This window comes from Gopherus evgoodei, chromosome 6, assembly GCF_007399415.2.
Source record: "Gopherus evgoodei ecotype Sinaloan lineage chromosome 6, rGopEvg1_v1.p, whole genome shotgun sequence".
In the NCBI taxonomy this organism is placed as follows: domain Eukaryota; kingdom Metazoa; phylum Chordata; order Testudines; family Testudinidae; genus Gopherus; species Gopherus evgoodei.
In genome coordinates, this window is record NC_044327.1 from 88,201,838 (window position 1) to 88,224,981 (window position 23,144).

The 23,144-nt window shown below is 41.3% G+C and overlaps 2 protein-coding genes across 2 annotated transcripts in view; one reads left to right on the forward strand and one right to left on the reverse strand.

Moving 5' to 3' along the window:
- GFM2 (G elongation factor mitochondrial 2) overlaps positions 1–15,776 on the reverse strand; it is a 28,679-nt gene extending 12,903 nt beyond the window's left edge. The window contains exons 1-10 of the mRNA XM_030567515.1: positions 15,399–15,776; positions 10,687–10,776; positions 9,961–10,048; positions 8,907–8,952; positions 8,115–8,212; positions 5,069–5,194; positions 2,812–2,900; positions 1,551–1,639; positions 667–727; positions 242–427 (exon numbers count right to left, since the gene is read on the reverse strand). Coding sequence (XP_030423375.1) covers positions 242–427; positions 667–727; positions 1,551–1,639; positions 2,812–2,900; positions 5,069–5,194; positions 8,115–8,212; positions 8,907–8,952; positions 9,961–10,048; positions 10,687–10,749 — 846 coding nt within the window. The 5' untranslated portion in view covers positions 10,750–10,776; positions 15,399–15,776. The remainder of the gene's footprint in view (positions 1–241; positions 428–666; positions 728–1,550; positions 1,640–2,811; positions 2,901–5,068; positions 5,195–8,114; positions 8,213–8,906; positions 8,953–9,960; positions 10,049–10,686; positions 10,777–15,398) is intronic.
- A 101-nt stretch (positions 15,777–15,877) lies between these two features.
- NSA2 (NSA2 ribosome biogenesis factor) lies at positions 15,878–22,770 on the forward strand. The gene is made up of 6 exons (XM_030567519.1): positions 15,878–15,979; positions 17,806–17,993; positions 18,806–18,956; positions 19,574–19,753; positions 21,106–21,298; positions 22,462–22,770. The coding sequence occupies exons 1-6, from the start codon at positions 15,977–15,979 to the stop codon at positions 22,527–22,529; spliced, it is 783 nt and encodes a 260-aa protein (XP_030423379.1). The 5' UTR covers positions 15,878–15,976; the 3' UTR covers positions 22,530–22,770.
- The last annotated feature ends 374 nt before the right edge of the window (positions 22,771–23,144 follow it).

Genomic DNA, 23,144 nt, shown 5'->3' on the forward strand with positions numbered 1-23,144 from the left:
GTACTTTATTTCAATTACAACACAGAATACAATATATATGAAAATGTAGAAAAACATCCAAAATTTAATAAATTTCAAATGGTATTCTATTAACAGTGCAATTAAAACGCTGATTAATTGAGCTTAATTTTTTTGAGTTGCTCATGTGAGTTCATTGTGATTAATCGACAGCCCTAAGAAAAAAATATTAATTTTTAAAATACTCTGTAAGTACTTTACATATTTACTTTAGAAACTTTACTTGTTCTATTAAGGCATTTCTTGCATCTCTGACATCCTTTAACAATTCAGGATCATCAGTTTCTGTCAGGGGTTTTTGCTCAAAAACTTTTCCATCATCCAAGCTAGAAGCAGAGTTCCAAATAATTTGTTCCTTGGTCACTACATCAACCAGTCCCTTGAAGGTCTTGGCCTCACCAATTGGCAACTGTAAAGAAAAAGGAAAATTACGCAATTAGGAAACACTAGTATGAATATAAAATCTGCCTACCACATGCAGATTTGTTCAACAGTAAAATTATTAACACGACAAATAATGAGCACTGAATTTTTTTATTTATATCCTATTTCCATTGTGTGAATGTATTTATAACTGTTTGTTGTTTATATTTTATAACAATGAAAATAAAGTTAAAAAATAATTAAACATTAAATTTCTTAGTTTACCTGTAAAAGCAAAGGTTTTGTCTTCAGCTTTTGCTTGATGCTGTCAACAGCATAAGTAAAACTATATTTAAAAAAATAACAGATGTTAAAAAGAAGAGTTAGCCCACTTTAATGATATAATATAAGTTTATCCATTGGTTTAATATTTCTTATTTACTGCAAAACTAGTTCCACAATTAAAAAAATCAATCTTTTGAATAAGATTTAGCATTATAATTTTTTTGCTGGCCACCCCCACTGTGATATTTTCAACTCTATTTCATAAAATGTTCCGCTTTATTATAATTAAGGCTACAATTATGTCACAGAATCCGTTACTTCCACTGACCTCATTGACATGTTCTGCCCCAGGGCTGGAGCTTCCAGCCAGCGCCACCCTTGCAGCTGCCAGCCCCCATCCTAGTGGGGGAACCCACAGCTGCCCAGCTGTGGCAGGGGGCAGGCGGACTCCCCGCAGCTGCCTGGCAGGTGGCCGGGGACCCCCTGCAGCTGCTCATCCATGGTGGGACCCCATAGCTGCCCAGCCAGTAGGCAGTGGGGACTCCATGGGGGACCCTGCAGCTGTCCAGACGTGGCCGGTGGCTGGGGGACCCTATAGCTCCCAGCTGCCCTGGGGAAAGGGGACCCCGCAGCAGCCCAACTCTGCAGGCCGCAGCAGTGTGGGACCTGGGAGCCCCAGCAGCAGTGGGTGCAGAACCCACCTACCCGTTTTGTCAGGGCTATTTTTAGTGAAAGTCAGGACAGGTCACAGGCAATAAACAAAAATTCATGGAAGCCTGTGACCTATCTGTGACTTTCACTAAAAATATCTGTGACAAAAAACTTAGCCTTAATTAGAAATATTCTCCCAAGCCAGCCCCCTGTAGCGTGCTTATCAGTTATACCTTGCCCCATTTTTGTCCATCTTGTTTAAAAAACAAATTCGTGGTATATGATGCTTGTCTGCTTGTCTCCATACAGTTAGAGTCTGTGCCTAAAGAAAAATGAGATAAAATTTCAAAATGCTTGCCCTGGTGGCCAAATGGCAACTCGCTGATGTACGAGACCCAGATTCATTTTCTCATCTTGAACTCTGGCTCCCTTGCTGCAAAGGCAGCAAGATCAGCATATGCAGGGGAAGGAACTGCATTGAACTGCTCAGCCGCTACTCCTTGACCTGTTAAACTGCAGCATTGATAGGCTCCAAAATGAGCCTTGTCCTATCCAGTCTTCTCAAAGCTGAAAGGAATGACTGTGACCCCCCAGGTTAGGGCCTCGAGGATGTCAGGGATAAAACGAAGGGAAAATGGAAGCAATCTAAGTGATGTGGGGGATTCCATAAGGAATAAAAACCTAATACGTATACACATTATAAATATTATTGCTAACATGTCAAAGTGCACACAAAGTAAACACTTGTATACCTATGGATAGGCCATCAATTTTTACTGCAACTGGGTTGGCATAACAGCAGCAATCAATATAACGTGCACATTGCTGGGCATTTCTAATTTTTTTTTATTAAAGCAAATTAAATCAGGTATATTAGAAATAGTTCAAATATTGAAGTCTAATATTTTAACATATGGGGGAAGTTCATACAAGTGTTCCATGTATTAGTAGATGAATAGAACCCTTAAGATCTATTTTTGTTGTTGTTAATCAAAAGCTTCTCTCCAACATGACAGCACGTAGGGTGCCACAAAGGAAACACAAATTCTGGCCGGTCAAGACTTCTGTACTCTGATTTGATCATCATACTAGATGCTCCAAGGAGAAACTTTAATTCTCAGCCAGAATGCTGTAATTCTCTACAATTAAATTCAATGTGAGAAATGAACAGCTACTTATTTCTTCCCATAGATGAAGCTAGCCAAAACGTCTTAATGATCTCAAACTCTGTATCTGTTACGAAAGACCAATGGTGAAAACACTTACTTTTGCCCTGTCATCAGGAACAAGAAAGCTCTCAATACCACAGAAAATTATAATTTCCACATGAAATCAGATCTCAAAATTAGGTTGGCTGTTTGAAACCAAATTTTAACTGTCTGAAGCCATCAGGCCATAAACCGTACTAACACAGAACAGGGTCTCAGAGGATGCTACCTGAGCTTATTTTAAGTCATTACATGTTGCAAAATCTTCACTATGAGTAATTTTTACCTCCACACCAGCTGAAGCATCAAATACAGCCACTGCACCATCCAGCACTCTCAGGGAACGTTCAACTTCCACTGTAAAGTCGACATGACCTAAATGATTTACATTATGCATTGTCATAATTCATAAAGGTAAACGGGTAAAAGTAGTAAGTTAGATATAACATTTTTCACCAAGTTAGAATGGCAACACTTCTTTAAGTTTATAAAAATGCTCACATCCAGTGTTATGGGCTCACACATACTCATTACAGAATCATAGAACTATAGGGCTTCAAAGGACCTTGCGAGATCATCAAGTCCAGCCCCTGTGCTCAGGTAGGACCAATTATACCTAGGCTACCCCAGACAGGTGTTTTTCTAAATTGTTCTTAAAAACCTCCAGTGATGAGGATTCCATAACCTAGTTAGAAAATTTTTCCTAATATCTAATCTAAATCTCCTTTGCTGCCGATTAAGCATATAATTTTTTGGCCAACCATCACGGAAAACAATTGCTTGCCATTCTCATTACAATACCCCTTTACATACTTGAAGAATGTTATCAGGTCCCCCCCCCTCAGTCTTTTCTCAATACCAGTCACACCCAATATTTATAACCTTTCCTCATAAATCAGGTTTTCTGAACCTTGTATTCTTTTTGCAGCTCTCCCTTGGGCTCTCTCCAATTTGTCTACAACTTTTTAAAATTGTGGCAACCAGAACTGGACACAGTATTCCAGCTAAGGCCTCACCAGTGCCAAATAGAGCAAGACAATTACCTCCAATCTAACATATGACATTCCTGTTAATTCACCCCAGAATATTAACCTTTTCAGCAACTGTGCCGTATTGTTGGCTTATATTCAATTTGTGATCCACCCAGATCCTTTTCAGCAGTACTACTGCCTTGCAAGTTATTTCCCATTTTGTGTTGTACATTTGAGTTTTTCCTTCATAAGTGTAGCACTTTGTACTTCTCTTACTTGAATTTCATCTTGATCAATTCAGCTTTAGAATTCAAAACAACCTTGACAAGCTGATCATGTCCTCTAATGCGCTTGCAATACCTCCCAGCTTGATATCATCCACAAATTTTGTAAGAATACTCTTGATTCCATTATCCAAATCATTAATGAAAATATTGAACAGTACCAGATGCAGGACTAACCCATGCAAGACTCACTAGATATGTCTTCACAGTTTGACAGCAAACCACTAACTACTTTGAGTATGATTTTTTTAACCAGTTATGCACCCCCCTCTATAATAATTTCATCTAGATCACATTTTCCTAGTCTGCGTATGAGACTGTCATATCGGACTGTGCCAAAAGCTTACTATAAATCAAAATATATCACATCTACTTCTGCCCCCTTGCTCCCCCAATCCACTAGGCCAGTAACCTTGTTAAATAAAGAAATCAGGTTGGTTTGGCAAGATTTGTTCTTGGTAAACCCGCACTGGTTAGAGGATAATGGGCTAATAAGTTATAAGTGCTTACAAAGTGCTCCAGTATCTTTCTAGGTATCAGAGTTAGGCTGACTGATCTGTAATTTCCCAGGTCTTCTTTGTTCCCCATTTTAAATATAGGTATTGTGTTGACCCTTCTCCAGTCATGTGACAACTCACCCATCATCCCTGAGTTCTAGAAGATAATCGCTAATGGTTCCAAAATTGCTTCAGCCAATTCCTTAAGTATCCTAGAGTGAATTTCATCAGGCTCTGGTGACTTGAATACATCTAACTTATCTAAATATTCTTTAGCCTGTTCTTTATAAAACCACAGCAACAGTTTGGTCCTGCATCCAATCAACTGAACCCTCTGATTTTGCACAAAACTTTAAAATCAAAGTTCACTTTCTAAGCTACCCAGGAAGTTCTTCTTCACGCAGCGCACAGTCAACTTGTGGAATTCCTTACCTGAGGAGGTTGTGAAGGCTGGGACTACAACAGCATTTAAAAGGGAGCTGGATAAATTCATGGTGGTTAAGTCCATAAATGGCTATTAGCCAGGATGGGTAAGGAATGGTGTCCCTAGCCTCTGTTTGTCAGAGGATGGAGATGGATGGCAGGAGAGAGATCACTTGATCATTGCCTGTTAGGTTCACTCCCTCTGGGGCACCTGGCATTGGCCAAAGTCAGTAGACAGGATACTGGGCTAGATGGACCTTTGGTCTGACCCGGTATGACCGTTCTTATGTTTTTATGTACCCGAGCCCATCTACTCCTCCCTACCACCAACAGGAGAAGCCTGTTAGAACATATTAAAAATACTGTACCTGGTGTGTCAATCAAGTTGATTCTATAGCCCTTCCAATCAAAAGTAACAGCAGCAGACTGAATGGTAATGCCACGTTCTCGCTCTTGTGCCATGAAATCCGTCACTGTGTCCCCATCATCGACATCTAATCAGTATGAACATATGCACCATTTCAGTTTGGTCACATAACTTTACATTTTGAATTACCTGCCTTGTACCAAAATAAAGATAATGAATATTTCTCCTAGACCGTATCTAGTCTGTATACTTCCAAGCCACGAAAATTGCTTCTGATTCAGGGAATCATAGAATCATAGGACTGGAAGGGACCTCGAGAGGTTATCTAATCCAGTCCCTGCACTCACAGCAGGACTAAGTATTATCTAGACCATCCCTGACAGGTGTTTGTCTAACCTGCTCTTAAAAATCTCCAGGTGATGGAGATTCCACAACCTCCTTAGGCAATTTATTCCAGTGCTTAACCACCGTGACAGTTAATAAGTTTTTCCTAACGTCCAACCTAAACCTCCCTTGCTGCAATTTAAGCCCCTTGCTTCTTGTCCTATCCTCGGAGGTTAAGAAAAACAATTTTCCTCCCTCCTCCTTGTAACAATCTTTTACGTACTTGAAAACTGTTGTCCCCCCGCAGTCTTCTCTTTTCCAGACTAATAGAATAGAATGATAAGGCTATTGGTAATGCCAGCTCATAACCAAACTCTTCCTCTTTAGAAAACAAATGCTCTTTAAAAAAAAGCTCAAACAATTAATAAAGCCCACCTCCCCACTCGTGACAGAATCCTCAACTGTGGTGGAACACTGCTGAATGCAGCCTAGGAGTGGCACACTTATGCCACCTTTTTGTTCACTCCCCTCAGTCCTGTGGATTGATATGGGCTGGTTTATGCTCCCCCAACTCCCATGTAACTTTAAAACAGTCTCAGAGCTACTTTAAGTTGTGTTGGCAGATAGCCCCCCCAGTTTCCAGAAGCTGGATAATCACCGGAGCACAGCAGTGCTCCTGCCACACATCTTTCCTACAAAATACTGCCTATGCCAAGGCCAGGCAAGGAGACTGTGTACAGCCAGCTATTTCAGCTTCTTGCTGCATGGGGAATCCAGGCCCAGGGACTATTCCCCAATTGTATTTATTCAATCTTTCTTGCTTTCATTCGCATTTGCTTCTTTGATATACTAATACAAAATCTTCCCAGCAGTAAGAAGCCAAAACACTTTAACACAGATGTACCTATTCCTTCTCCTAAATATTAATTTCCTTTATACTTAGTCTCTCATCCTGAATGCCTGCCAGTTTATAATTAGACTGTTGACCCCCCTCATAATGCTGTTCTCAGACACCAGCCTAAATGAACACAGGAAAGAGAATTCAGCATCCTAATTTTAAAATTCCACCAAAAATACAATTGGAATACTTGATAAATTCTCAACCAACTCACGGAGGAAAACTACAGTGAAGTGCTACAACAACATCCTACTGGTTTTGCTACTGAAGAGTCACTGTGCAAAATGTAAATAGCAAGACAAAATCCAAACTGTGAACAGAAGGCGCTATTACAAAAAGGAATATCATTGGGAGCATTTACTATATGCACCCTGATTACTATTTATTTTAATGTTTTAAAATATATATTAAAGCTGCTTTTGGGTAAATACTGTTACTGTCAAAGTGGCAGTACTTCTTACCCAAATGTTGGTGTCACTCTGGCATAACCCTAGGTAACTCGGAAAGGTGGTAGACCACAAGTGTCAATGAAGCCCTCCTGTTGTAGGCCTCAATGAACCAATGTTCCTCCATGTTAAACACTTTGTGTAACCTAGTGTAACCTAATGTACTAATAGCTGCAAAAATGTAGTGTTAGCAGTTAGTTTTCGGTTGTAACAGCCAGTTCTCTGTTGTAATACACTGAAGCTAGGTTAAAGCCCGCTCAAGGCCGTTTTAAGATACTGTATACATGTCTCAGCAGCGGAGAGGGGGGATAAAGGGGGAAGACAAAAGATTGAATGAGAAAAGATACTGCAGCTGGCTGGGAAAGGAGTAACAGATTAGCTAGTCAGCATGAAAAGTTTTTTAGTAAACAATTGGGATATAAAAGGAAGAAACTGCTTGTTTTAGGGGGGCAGGATTTGAGATTGTTTCTCCCTTGCACCTTATTTGAGCTCAAATAAACTTGGTTTGCCTCTCCACCCTGGTGTGTTTATTGGCGCAGCACACCAGGCGACGGACCCCCCGCTGTTGCTTGGCCTCAGGCAGTTATCTGCCGGCAACACAAATAAGTGTGTCAGAACGTTCAGCTACGCCAGAGATCCCAGTTGCTGAACACTCATGGATGCTTTATTTTTGTAGAATCAATGGACGGGATTTTGTGGTGTTCCAGTTAACAGGTGCAGCACAGAACTCACAACACAGGAGGGTGGGAGGCTAAAGTAAGCCAGGTTTGTGCCACTTTTCCGAAATGGAGCTATTCCAAGGGCTGGAGATAAGCTGCTTAGACAGTCCCAGCTTCTTTGGGCTGCCTGAGGGGCAACAGGTGCTGCCCAGAAACTTTGCTATAGTCTACCCTCCATCATGCTCCCCTATGCTTACAAAGAACACAGCCTCAAAGCTTTCTGTTTCAGTTCCTGTGCCAGGAAAATCATTCCCTGGACAGATATTAGGGTTTTAGGGACTTCTTATACCACTTTGTCCTTGTTACTTGGCATGCTGGAGCAAAATTGAGGATCTTGCTAGCACTTCCATCTGAGTTTGGCTAGAACATTCTGTGAACAATACAAAATACATAAACCAGGAGGGTCCTGAAATTTGAAATAAAACAGCTTTTAATTGGGTTAAGAATTAAAAACTGAGAACCTGTCAAGATTCTTACTGCCCTAGTGTTATACATTGTTCTGTATAATGAAATATGCATCATGTTTTCATTGTATTTCAGTATAATATCAAAATGACAGGTTATATTTTATACAACATATTCTACAGGACAACCTCTAATTTTATATTAATTTTTTGCTAAATTTCTCAAAGCTACTAAAATAAAAACAGCAGTTCTAACCTCCTAGTGCTCTTGTGTATCCGGAATAGTATAACATTCTCTCTGTGGTTGTGGTTTTGCCTGCATCGATATGAGCCATGATGCCAATGTTACGGATCCTGCATAAAACATGCAAAGGCATTTAATGTAAACGTTTTTTTATTCAGAAATATTGTGATTGTGATTAATTTTATGACTTCATGATCAACAGCCAGAGGTAGCTTTTTCCCCCATTCACTGCACAAATGATGTAGTTAGTGCATAACTGTAGCGTATATACTTATAACATTTCAATGTTAAAATATGGTAGAAATACAGCTCTAGGCTTTCTTCCACATCACCACTAATCACCCATTTTAAAAACAATATTAAGAAGATTAAAAACCAGCGAACGCATGTTTGTACTACAGTTTATATTCAGATATCAAGCACTGGAATCAGAGAGGACAGACAGCTAGACTGTATGCCACGAGTTTCTCACTAGCAACCACTACTCCCAAGATCAGAAGAGATTGGAAATCAATCAGTATATACATTAACCTTTCCACTGAAGGTTCAGTTCAGGGCCCATTGAAATCATTGGAAAGACTCCCAATTCTATCAACCTGAAACCCCCTCCACAATTGGTTCCTGCCTCCTTACATTTATTCCCAGAATATATCCCTGATCCTCCATAAAAAGAAAGAACTGCTATTGAGTGCAGTTTAGAATATGAGCAGAATGAAGCAATGATCACTACAGTATTCTATGGTTCTTTTGCAACACACCAGAACCACATTTATTGCTTACATACTGAAAAAAGGCAGTACTTACTTAGATATAGGAGGAGTAATGATAGAACGCAAAGATTTGACATCTCCTGTTGCAGAAAAAAAGAGCAATGGTCAAAACTTAAATTCCCAGCCTATGAATGATACGTGAGATCTCACCACTGCTGAGTAGAGCAAGGAAATTACCTACTTTGTCTTACATATGACATCCATTAATACATCCCACAATGTATTGCTTTTTTCGCAACTACATCACGCTGTTGTCTTATATTCACTCCGAGATCCACTATAATTCCCAGATCCTTTTCAGCAATACTACTGCCTAGCCAGTTATTCCCCCATTTTGTAGCCGTAAATTTGATTTTTCCTACTTAAGAGTAGTACCTTGCACTTGTCTTTGTTAAATTTCATCCTGTTGCTTTCAGACCAATACCCCAATTTGTCATGGTCATTTTGAATTCTAATCCTTTACTCCAAAATGCTTCTAACCCCTCCCAGCTTGGTGTCATCTGCAAATTTTATAAGCATAACTCTCTACTCCATTACCCAAGTTCTCAATGAAAATATTGAATAATACTGGACCCCACTAGAGATTTCACCTCCGCATTCAATAGCAAATTTAAATTAATTTTTTGTTTTCACAGATATTTTCTGACAAGCCTCCTTTTAACAAAAAGATTCAATAATGAAACTGTCCTTCAGGGAGTTCAGAACTTCTCTCTCTGAGCAGAAATCCCCATCTCTCTTCACACGCTACATGCTCAAGGAAGGTTTTGATATTACTAGCCATTCTAGCTTTATTGAGTACCTCAAACCAAAAGGCCAGGTCTCAAGAACACTTAGCTCATGGTCTGATTTTTTTCATTTTTGCTAAGGGATTTACATTTTCCTCTTATGCCCTCTACTATGCCTCACTCCTTTGTCCTTAAGCCTCTGCTCTACGCTGCTCTTTTCCTGCTTGATATGCTAAATGTTACACAACAACGGTTATAAAACAATAAGATAAGAAAGTATAATTTAGGATTTTTTTTTCTATTTTCTTTCTACTACAGATAAGTGAAAGGCAAGTTTAGAAAAATTAAAAAATAAAGTGTTACCTGGTGGAAAGCTGTAATTTCTTTGATGACATTCTTGTGATTTTAGTCTTTTTACAACCATTGTTCTTGCCCATCTGCAGTAAATACACTTTAAAGGAAAAAAAATTAAAAGGAGTTCCTTTGTAGAAATACTTTTTGGAAACTACAGTAACTTCTTTTACTGTCCTTTTCCTAAAGGAATATTAATGATATCTGCAGCAACAGATGTGTGAATAATTTGATTATACTTTCATGTTAGCTATTCTGAATAACATTTTGGACATTTGCAGGCATCTCAGCATTACTTGCTAGAGTCAAAGACCAAAACCAAATCCATACCCAACGGAATTTGTAAGGCCTAATGAAAATACACGTCAAAGTCAAAGACTATACTGAAATCAGTATAAACTGTCAGTATTAACAGTATTTAAACACATACAAGGAGTGAGGCAAAATCGTATACCAGACCTCACTGAAATTACAAGTATAAACCAAAAACATTTACAGAAACTAGCACTTTATTGAGGTAAAGATATACACATGAAAACCCATCTACATATTTCTGAGCTTCCCCACAAACTATAAAAAAAAATTCTATTTTGACATTTAAAACAAAATGAATATTAAGTTTCATTCCAGACATTAAAATATTTATATTTATTCAGATTGGCCTAGGTATCCCATTTTGCTTAAGAGAAAATATTGAGCAAATGCTCACTGGCAAATAAAAATCTGAGAAAAGCTTACCTCACTGCACAAACTTGATACTTTCAGGACAGTCACTGAAAATTTCCTTGGAACTCTCAACATTATTACTCTATTGTCTACAGCTGCACCCTGCCAATATAAGCAAATATTGTAAAAAGATCATGATCCAAACTAAGTAACTGAACTGTTTCCATTCAAGTCAATGGGAAAACTCTCACTGGCCTAAATGGGAACTGGATTAGGCCATATTTGATCAGAAATAGAGTAATGCCAACAGATGTTAAAACTGTACATGCATATGTACAAACAATATAAAGTATATTTCTTAGACAAAAAATATGCCATTACTCACTTTGTAACCATAAACTACTCAGTTTAAAAGCATGGGACATATTCAGGCCCAAATGGTCACTGAAACTCCTGGAACTCAGGGCTAAATCCCAGAAGCTGTACAAAGCGACAAAGAGTCCTGTGGCACCTTACAGACTAACAGACAAAATGGAGCATAAGCTTTTGTGGGTGAATACCCACTTCGTCAGATGAAGCTGTACAGTATGCCTCTAATTCCGCTGAGGAAATATGGTTTGGTAGCAACAGCATAATACCAGTACAAGTTTTCAACAGCATCAAATCCATTACATCGCAATCAGACTCAAGGGAATACTCAGTGACTCGAGATCCCAGCACAGAAGACAAGTTCTTGAATGTCAGTCAGCAAGGAAACAATTCTAAAAAAGAGCTGGGCCCCAAAACACAGACTTTTGCTGATCTGAAGCTGTATTTGGGAGCTCAACCAGAGAAATGAAAAGAAGTCGTCTCGTAACCCACATTATCTCCTTCACATGGCAACTGGAAATTGGTTAGAGCCAAGGAAGGAAGAATTCTCCGCAGCAAAACACCAACTGCCCATACTGAATCCTGAAGTTTGCTGCAGAGAGGTAGAGGCAGAAAGAATGAAAAAACTTAAGTTCTCTCTTTCTCTAGGTTGGACAAACTGGTATGCAGACTTTAGCTCTCTCTGCTGCGATCCACAGTGTCATTACTATAGCTACTAGGGCTATAAAACCTCCCAGGACTAACACCTATAGTATTCCTGGGATTATGCACTGTACAAAGTGTCCGTTTTTTGTATCTTGTCCAAATGCTTAAGATGTGCTATGGCTACACACACTCTAGATAGGCTTTTTGATCATCACACTATATTTTTGTTTCTGGTCTGCAGGGCTAATTATACATTAAAAAAATTAAAGTTAGCTTAACTGTGGTTAAAAAAAATAATATATTTGCTTTATGTTTGTGGCTAGTAAGGAAAAGGCCCTCAAGTTGCAAATAAAATAAGGCTGTAAGAAAAATAAGTAGTATTACTTATCTGTAGCATGGGAAGGATGCATGGTTCAAAAAGTAACTAATAAAATAAAGCACTGCAGTAACAAGACAAAGACAAACGGTTTTAAAAGAAATAAGCACAAACTTTCCTCCTGTTCTGCCGGTAAGCAAGGAGGCGGGAGGAGATAAGAAAGGAAGGCAGCAAGGACAAACTGCTTCAGATTGGGTTTTTGCTAAAACTAGCAAGTTAGCTGAAGGGTACAAACCAAAGCCATGAACTTTTGTCATACTGGAGCACACCTAGGACAAGATAACTTTCCCAAGGTCTATCCCATTTGTATGTTAACTCCTCACTTAAAATCAACCTGGTTAACATTGTTTCATTGTTATGTTGCTGATCAATTAGAGAACATGCTAATTTAAAGTTGTGCAATGCTCCCTTCTAAGGTCATTTGGCAGCTGTTATAAACAGATAGCTAAGGGTTAACGTCTCTTTCACCTGGAAAGAAGTAATTTGAACCACCTGACCAGAGGACCAATCAGGAAGATTTTCAAATTCAGCACATCTCAGGAGCTTCTAACAAAGTAGCTGATGCACTCTCCCGTGACAGTTTCCCAGAATTCAGTAGTTAAAAAGCGTTCTTAAAATGTACAAGTCTGTTAGTTATATACTTAGTGGTATATGTAAAGGTGCATGTGTTGTATTAATCTGTTTATTTTCAAGTTCTAAAAGGAAATCGCCGCCAGTGAGCTTCCCCACTGTCTGCAATTTGGGGGGCGTGTCATAAACAGATAGCTAAGGGTTAACGTCTCTTTGACCTGGAAAGAAGTAATCTGAACCACCTGACCAGAGGACCAATCAGGAAACAGGATTTTTTTCAACTCTGGGTGGAGGGAATTTTGTGTCTGAGTTCTTTGTCTTCTGCCTGTATGCTCTCTCGGATGAGAAGTTTTTCTATTTCCTGCTTTCTAATCTTCTGTTTCCCAGTTGTGAGTACCAAAGATCAGATAAGAATTTATATGTTCTTTTGTATTTACATGTCTATAATTGCTGAAGTGCTTTAAATTGTATTCTTTTTAAATAAGGCTGTTTATTCATATTTCTTTTAAGCAATTGACCCTGTATTTTTCACCTTAATACAGAGAGACCATTTTTATGTATTTTTCTTTCTTTTTCTATAAAGTTTTCTTTTAAGACCTGTTGGAGTTTTTCTTTAGTGGGGAACTTCAGAGAATTGCGTCTGCAGCTCACCAGGGAATTGGTGGGAGGAAGAAGTCAGGGGGAGGTCTGTGTGTATTAGATTTACGAGCCTGATTTTGCATTCCCTCTGGGTGAAGAGGAAAGTGCTTTTGTTTCCAGGACTGGAATTACAGAGAGTGGACTCCCTCTGCTTAGATTCACGAAGGTTGCTTCTGTATATCTCTCCAGGAGCACCTGGAGGGGGGAAGGGAAAAGTTTTATTTCCCTTTGTTGTGAGACTCAAGGGTTTGGGTCTTGGGGTCCCCAGGGAAGGGTTTTGGGGGGACCAGAGTGCCCCAAAACACTCTAATTTTTTGGGTGGTGGCAGCAGTACCAGGTCCAAGCTGGTAACTACGCTTGGAGGTTTTTCATGCTAACACCCATATTTTGGACGCTAAGGTCCAAATCTGGGACTAGGTTATGACAGCAGCCGCCTGCTTTGTCCACTGCTTTCAGGAAGAGCAGCCCATTGCAGCTAGCCTGGAACCAGGGTGGACTGACAGTCCCCCTATCAGCTCCCCAGTTCCCTAAGTTTCCTGTGCAGCAGCTGCCCAGCAGGCTAGCAATTGCACCTGTCCCTCCCCCTAGCCATGTGCTGCTCCTGCCCTCTGCCTTGGAGCTGCTCTCCGAGACTCCTGCTTGCTGTGCGGGGGGAGGGGAAAAAGAGGGGGGCTAATGTCAGGGTGTACCCTTCCCTCCTGGTCCTGCACCCTGCTTACCTCATCTTCCATAGAGCAAGGGGGGACACAACAGGGCTCAGGACAGAGGGAGCTTGCTGGCAGCTGAGGTCTCAGCAAGCTGATCTAATTAACAAAGCAGTGTACTTAAAGGGGAAATGTGCATCTCTCTGTCACATACACAGTGTGTGTCTCTGTCTGTGATGCTCTCTCCCCCCACCCTCCATTCCTGCTGCCTTGTAGACAGAGAGTTAACCCTTGAGGGCTCAGCCAATTGCTAGTTCATCATTTAGCAGTAAGGCACTCCCTGGAAAATATCCCACCCTCTGACTCCTCCACCTCAACTAAGCTTCACAATCATCATCACTGTGTACAAGTATTAAATTATTTAAAACTTATACTCTGTGTGTGTGTGTATGTATATGTGTCTTTTGTCTGGCGAAAAAAATTCCCTGGAACCTAACCCCCTCATTTACATTTATTCTTATGGGGAAATTGGATTCACTTAACATCATTTTGCTTAAAGTCACATTTTTCACAAAGATACCTACAACGTTAAGTGAGGAATTACTGTGCACTGATCACATGGCTACAGAAACTTTGTTACTGTATTGGGTGTACTGACTACTTATTTTTAGGCTATTACACTAAATACCATTTGGCCTTTGGACTTAATAAAGGAATTTTTGGTTAAATTAGTGTCTAATGCTCTCCATTATTAATAATTCCAACATTGATTAATATTAAAAAGTTTGAATTCAAATGTGAAATTAAACACACAACAAATCTACATAATCTTATTTTCTCCATTAGTGTTACTTCCCCTCCTCTCCATGTCCGTCTGGTAAGTCATGTTTGTTTAGGTTCATGCATTGCAATCTGTGCAGATGTAGCAAACCATCCATGAAGATAACAATCCTGCATTAGGCAGACTATGAGATTTCCACAGAAAGGTGTGTAGTGCAAACATCACAACAGGGCCATAATCTAGACAGGAACCCTTGCACTTTACCACAAATCATTAGCCTAAAGCCTTCCATATACATTTTCTTTTTACATTAAGTTTCTCTATTTTTAACAATGTATTGTCGCAGTAATGACAACACGAGGTACAGTTACAAATATTAATGACCTGTTATCAATAATGACTTCTAATGAAAAAGTGCGACGAGAAACAAAACTTCCCAAGCATCACCAACCTCAACGCCAGCAGAAAGTCAGGCTGGCTGTGTGGTTAAGGCACTAGACTGGGCCTCAGGGTTGGATTCCAACCCTCTTGAGCAAGTCACTTTGCCTCCCTGCCCCTCAGGCCGCATTTGGCAGGGATCCCGCCCGGCCTTTCGGGGAGCTGGCACAGAGCCTGGGAGATGCCGCTATCAGCGCCAAAAACGCCGTCAGTGACCCACAGTAGAAAGGAGTCGGGACGGGGGCAGTGCCCAGCACCCCCAGCCTCTCCGGAGCGGCAGGTCGCACTCAGCCCCAGGGCTCCGCTGCCCGGCAACACTCACCGGCCGCAGCCAGGACACCAGCTCCCAGAGCCGCCTCGCTCACTCCGGCCCGGCCCACGATGGGTGCAGAGAAAGGGGCCCCGCCGTCCGGTGTCCCCTTGCGGAGAAGGCTGGCAGCCTCCAGGTCACCCCCGACCAGCACCAGCAGCTTCCTCCCACTTCCTCCCTGCCCGGCCGCAGCCAAAGCCTATGACAAAGACGCGTCTTCCCAGATCGCACCGCGGCGCGGTGTCCTTTCTCTCCCTCCCGGCCAGCCCCACCGACTCTCCCTGGGTTCCGGGCCCCGCAGGTTTGTCCCAGCAGGCCTTGATGGCGATTCAGCTACTGGGTTATGATTCGGGCTTTTTTCGACGCCCCGAGGCGGGTGGAAGGGAAGGGCCTCGGTCAAAGGCGGCGTGTACCGCTTGCTATCGGCGGAACGAGTGTCGGTACCGGAAGTGGTTCTACCCGGAGGCCTTCGCCGGACGCACCAGTCTTTTCTTTCTCGTCGTGCGGCGGCCGGACGGGATCGCTGGCGGCAGAGACCCGAGCGCGAGCTGCTGAGCGCCGCCCCCGGCCCCACCACGAGCTAGGCCGCCATGGTGAGAGGAGCAGGTGGCGCTGGGAGGGGTGAAGAGCGCTCCGCCGAGGGAAGGGGGGGTGGGGTGACTGTGCCTGGAGCGGGCCTTGGACCAGGCGTAGCCGGAGCCCCCTTGTCCTCAGCGGCCCCGAGCCGGCCTGTCCCGAGAGAGCGGGGCCTTGCGCCTCCTTCGCAGCGTCACGTCCTGGGGGCCTCTTCCTCGGAGACAGGCCGGCCTGGCTGCGGCGAGTCACGGAACAGCCCCCGTCCCATGCGCTCCGCGGCGGGGAGCGGCTCACCGAGGGGAGCGGGTGGCTCACGGCTGGCGCGGCGGAGGAGCCCGTGTCAGTGCGGCCTAGTCCCGGGCTTTGGAGGGTTTAAAATGCGCGTCTCTGACCAGACCAGCCCCTTCGGGCCACGGTGAATGAGACGGCTAAAGCCGCGGGATAGCGCCCGGGAGAGCAGCAGGCTGCTGCTGGGCCTGGGCTTTCCGGTGCCTCCTTTTCCCCCACCCGGAGACTCCTCATTTCTGCCCTGCCGGAGCGGACACCCCTCTGGATGCGCACTCCCCCCCACCCCCCCGGGAGGGATACACCCCACATTCAAAAACTAGTGCCCTGGGGTAAGTGGCCTGTCTTCAGCCCCCACTGCGGCATTTCATGGTGCTTCCCTGTGCATATAGACAGAGCATCAGCCTGATAGCTCAGTACTGTGCTATGCCCCCAGCTCCCCGCCCCCCAGCTCAGTCTCTGTGAAGGACCTGTGAAGGGGAGCTCAGTCAGACACGCATCACCTTCCTACAAACGAACCCCAGTCAACTAATCCAGATATTGCTCCTCTAAGCTAGGATGGAAGAAGAGAATCTTTTGTATCTGTTTTGTAACAAGCAGGATATGGTCTGATGGTGGCGACTCAGCTAACTCTGTAGATATTTAAACATTGGACACTTAAGAGGACTATCTTGTAAATCTAAACTTTAACTTCAAGTGCTTATCATTTTCACACAAGCCACCCTTGCATTCCTGTGTGGTTAAACAAGAGCACTAGGAAAGGGCTGTCAAGTGGAGGAGGAATACAATATAGTAGGTCTTCATTAATATGGGCATGCTCCCAGGACCCTGTATAGGGATACAGGACTTCTCTTTTGAGTTATCCTGAAGTTGGGCGCATGAATCATGGAAGCAGATACTTATCATTAACTGCAAACAGGATATCAATTGTACCTATGGTCTCCATTACCATAATATGAGTGCCTCCCAACCTTAAATGTGTTTATCCTCACAATGCCCATATGAGGTTGGGAAAGATTATTATACCTACTTTTCATAATGGAAGAGAGAGACCAATCACCCAGCAAGTGTGTGGTCAAGTAAACTTGGGAATATCTGCTGTATCTCTCTGGGAGAGGCAGTCCTGCAGGGAAACTCTGGGAACAACCAAGCTTCAGACTGAGGATTAGCTCTGTTTTTGTTTGAGTTAACACTAAGCTGACCTCAGGAATGAGGTATGTGTGGAGTCTAGACCCTGTGTGTGCATTCTGTCCTGAACAGTGTAGGAACCCCACCTGTTTAGTCTCTCTTTCAGATTTGTGATCCTAAAGTAATTTTTGCTTGTACAGTGACTGTTCTAACAGCATCATACTGTTATCAGTCAGTTATTAATTGACCATGTCATGTGTGATGCATCCTGCAGTTTTGGAACCAGCTATCTCCAAGAAGTATTCCATCATGGTGAATATCAGATCTCTGGTACATACTATGCAGATAAGAGGAAATTGAGTATATTGTGTAAAAAGCTTCTTGCCACACTTTGCTAACTTCTAAACAAAATATCTCCTTTCATGTACAGCCACAGAACGATTACATAGAGTTACACCGCAAGCGATATGGCTATCGCTTGGATTACCATGAGAAGAAGAGGAAGAAGGAGGGCCGTGAGGCACATGAACGGTCAAAGAAGGCCAAGAAATTGATTGGATTGAAGGCCAAACTCTACCATAAGCAGCGTCATGCTGAGAAGATACAAATGAAAAAGACGTGCGTATCCATTTTTTCCTTGACATGGTTGAGCTCTCATGGTAGTTTAAGGTTGTGAATAGACATTGATATAGTTATGAATTATTATTAAACTACTGTCCATAGAGGCCTGTTTGAATTGCACACTAAAACTTAAAAAATGCATATGACTTGCAGGAACAAATTGTTTTGAGACCTAATTAAAATATTTCTCCTTCTTGCTCTCCCCTATCAAAACTGTTCCTACCATTAGATGCTAGCAGTGGATCTAGCACTAGAAGCACTACCAGTGATGAATGTTAAACACTAGAACTGCTTCTAGATCTTACACGGATGTACCAATCATGGGGTGGGGTTTAAAGCAACAATACAAGGAAATGCATTTAATGGCCTTCCATGACTTTCATATTCATTCAGATATTTCTCTGTTGCCCTTCTTGTAAACTGTTAACAGAAAAAGCACAGTGGTTTATACTATGTTATTTGGATCTTAAGATAAATTACCACACTAATCTTAAACACTGTCAAGTTAAAATCTCACTTCTGTTTGAAACTTTTACCCTATATTGTTGCAGATAATACCCACAATTTATTATAACTGAATTTATTAGAAGAAAAATATTTTGATTTATTTAGCTTGTCCACTGGACAGCATATATAATTTGTCATAAATGCTGCAGTTAGAAATAATTTGTATTTTTAAAGAGAGCCTCTGAGCATACTTAAGATGATAGGCCAATGTGATAGTAGCTCATGTTGTCAAGCTTCTACATTAGATTTTTTTCGCACGCCCTGAGGATGTTTTTCTGAATACTTGGTATTTTTCCTTTTAGCATTAAGATGCACGAAAAGAGAAACACCAAGCAAAAGAATGATGAGAAAACCCCAGAAGGAGCTGTGCCAGCATACCTGCTGGATAGAGAGGGCCAGTCCCGGGCTAAAGTTCTCTCCAACATGATCAAACAGAAACGAAAAGAAAAAGCTGTAAGTAACAATAGAAACATTCAGATAATTGCTATTACTAGGGTTTGTTTAATGACCAGTCACAGTATTCATGCTGACTTCACTTGCAGTCTGAGGCAGAGTCTGAATAGTTCTGCAGGTTTGATTGACATCATGTTAAGCACTTTTTTTTTTTTAGTTATTATAAACTCAGTAATTGGTACCTGCAAAAACTCTTAATGGCAGAACTATTGAGTCAGAAAAATAGCTAACAAGCATATACAGTAACTAATTTTCATGACATTTAGCAATAGTGTTAAATCGCCATTGACTTCAATAGAATGTTCCTCCTCCTCATAATCAGTATTGTCTCTTGCATTTAAAAAATATTGCCAGAAAAAGAACAGCAACTAAAAATATATTGTCTAATAGCTAAAGAATTCAGATGTGAGACAATAGTGTGTTCCCTATGTTAATTGTCCCAGTTTGTCAGAATGATGTAAGTGGCTCTTTTTATAAATGTCTTTATAATATTTTTTTTTGAGTTGCTACACGTAAGTCATATAGTTCCTTCTCTTTAGTAAAACTGTGTTTTATTCTTTGATATCTCTTCCCTTCCATTCACCAACACCAATAACGCTACCGGCCCTACTTTGTAGGGGAAATGGGAAGTTCCTGTGCCAAAAGTCCGTGCACAAGGAGAAACAGAAGTTTTAAAGGTGATCCGTACGGGAAAGAGAAAGAAGAAGGCCTGGAAGAGGATGGTTACCAAAGTCTGCTTTGTTGGGGATGGCTTTACTCGAAAACCTCCTAAATATGAACGATTTATTCGACCAATGGTAAGTTACTTGTATTCAAATGTAGTTTAGAGCAGGGGTTCTCAAACGGGGTCACAAGGTTACTGCAGTGGGAGGTCAGGAGCTTTCAGCCTCCATCCCAAACCCTGCTTTGCCTCCAGCATTTATAATTGTGTTAAATATATAAAAAAGTATTTTTAATTTATGAGGGGTCGCACTCAGAGTCTTGCTGTGTGAAAGGGGTCACTAATACAAAAGTCTGAGAACCCCTGGTTTAGAGTATATTTATAACATTGAGTCAATACATAGTATTTTCCAACAGTGACTCTCCCCAGTGAGGAAATATACCTTGGTGATAATTAAGGTTAAGACTTTATTATTTTCAGTAAAAGTCATGGACAGATTGCTGGCACTAAACAAGAATTCATGAAAGCCTAAGCCCCCAGTGCTGAAGACCGATTCCCCACTGCCAGGGCTGACAGCCCAAGCCCCATCATCTGAGCTGAAGCCCTGGAGGGCATGGATTCCTGATGGTCTCATAACCTTAATGATAATCCAGAGCTAAGGTTGAAGCTGTTGCAAATCAGCCACATTTCTAATAGTTTCCTTGTAGAAGCCTAAATCATAGAAATAGGGCTGGAAGGGACCTTGAGACTCCTGTGTTGAGGCAGGACCAAGTAAACCTAGATCACCCTTGACAGATGTTTGACTAACCAACTGAAATCTGATGTATGAGGTGACCCCTGAGTTCTTTCAGGGAGGCAGTGGCTCAGTGACTAGGGCACTGGTTTGACACACAGACCACTTGAATTCTATTGCCAGCTCTATCACTGGCCTGCTGGGTGACCTCGGGCAAGTCATTTCATCCCTCAGTTTCCCTATCGGTAAATAACATTAACGTATTTACATCCTCTGGGAAGTGTTTTGTGATCTGGATGGGAAAGAGCTCTGTATGACCCTGATATTTATAATTTCATAATAGGTGGGATGGGGAGGAATGGCTGCAGTTTTAGGTTTTACAAGGGACGCTTAGAAATTAAGAGCTTGAGTTTAAAAATAAGGTAAAATACGTTACTATTAGCTCCTGATTTCATCAACATGCAGAAACCATCTGCAATAGGAAGTATTCTTCTTCCCATACTAATTTTAAAGTGATGCACACTGAAAATGTACAAATCTGAATAGTCTCTAGAAAATCTTAACTGATCATTTATGAGAGTTGAACAAATCTGACATTACAACAGGCAGGTGACTTTTTAAAAAATACCAAAATCACATCAATTATTTCTCACCATAATTCCTAAAAATACAGGAAATTATGGAAATAGCAGTGTAGTTAGTTGGAGGTCAACTTTTTTTAGTAATGGCTGTAACCATTTATGTTCATGTAACAGGGCTTACGTTTCAAGAAGGCTCATGTAACACATCCTGAACTTAAAGCTACTTTTTGTCTACCGATACTTGGTGTAAAGAAGAATCCCTCTTCCCCTCTGTACACAACATTGGGTGTAATTACCAAAGGTACCGTTATTGAGGTGAATGTGAGTGAGCTCGGCCTTGTGACACAAGGGGGCAAAGTTATCTGGGGTGAGTATCCAACATAAAGTTATCAGCTGTATTCCATAACTAGTCTAGAATTAACAAAGAATAAAGAGAGATTTGAATCTGATTTGTTATATTATAAGCATGGTAGTTTTAGACTTTCAGTTCACCTTGTATTTCAAATTATGTAAGGGTCCAAAATCAGCAATACAATACCCAAAATATTTGAAAATCACTTTCTTACCTGGGTTTAAGTTCAAGAATCTTGTTTGCTCTTCTGTGTTTGACATTAACCAGTAGCCCTAATCCGGCAGAGATTTAAGCAAATGCGTAACTTTATGCATTGTGAGTAGTTCCTTTTGTTTCAAACATTTGCATAAGTATTTGCAGTATCAGGACTACTGTTTCTAGCAGTTGTGAAGTTACAGTGGACAAATTCCTGAACTCAAGACTTGGCAGGTTAGAGGCAACTTTTTTTTCCAGTGTGATTAAATAACTGTTTGGGGTCTAAAATCCTTCATTATACACGCTAAGCTCTGGAGGGAGCTTTCATAAATAAGCTGAAAAATGTTGCTGCTAAGCTGAAATCTCATTTTTCTTTAAGAATAATTATATTAATATCAAAATGTAGTTAGTGTTTTGGAATGGGAGTCCATTAGACTAGACAGGGTCGGATTAGTGGAGGGGACTTTTAAAGGTGAATAAGCTAACATTTATTCTTAAAACATAAAAACTAGGGGGCACCCAATGAAATTGTTTTATACCTGCTGCCTGTTAAACACAAGGAAGTATTTCTTCACACAGCGCACGGGCAACCCGTGGAATTCTTTGCCAGAGCATGTTGTGAAGGCCAAGACACTATAACTGGGTTCAAGAAAGAACTAGATAAATTCATGGAGGATAGGTCCATCAATGGCTATGAGCCAGGATGGGCAGCAATGGTGTCCCTAGCCTCTGTTTGCCAGAAGCTGGGAATAGGCAACGGGATGTTTCACTTGATGATTACCTGTTCTGTTCATTACCTCTGACGTTTCAGGTATTGGCCACTGTCAGACAGGATACTGGGCTAGATGGACCTTTGCTCTGACCCAGTATGGCCATTCTTATGTACACTTAATCCTGAAAGACAATTAAGTTTTTTTAATTTTCTGTAGTACCAGAAGCTGTTGGAAAATACTTTATTCAATTTTTTTCTCTTTTTTCTTTAGGGAAATATGCACAGGTAACCAACAATCCAGAAAATGATGGTTGCATTAATGCAGTCCTGCTTGTTTGATTGGGGTCTTAGTAAATATTGCATATGAACTCTTGCAAAATCGAGGCAAGTAAATCAAGAAGCTTGCAAGTAATTTAAGACCTTTAGCTTCCCACAAACCAAGTATCAAACTTGAACCTGGGAGAGGAAGGACAAAGAATTTAAGCAAGTTCCTGAAAATTTTACAAGTATTAAAGCCCAATAGTATACAAACTGTTTGTTCCATTGAACATTACCAGAATAAAGTCAATCAACTTTCCAATTTTGGGTTTTTTTGTGGGTGATAAAGTTTTATTTTTTTCTGATGGTTGCACTCCTTCTGCAGTTTTGATGCTGGAATCACTAACTCTAGAAGAAAATTCAACTGAGGTGTTTGACAGTGGGGAAACAATAGGGCAGAGTCATGCATACAAATTGCCCCTCAGAGCATATATTAAGCTGGAGTCCAAAAGGTGGATTGTCAGAAACTGCACAGGACATGTTCTGCCATATATCCAGCTTACTGAAGCTTACTTGCTGGTGGGAAAACCCCATAAAGAGGGAAGATGTGTACTTCAAACTTCACAGATTCACATGTGAACGAATGGAGAGAACCTGGATGAAGCAGTGCAGCTGGGAGAAGGGAAGGAGAGGGTC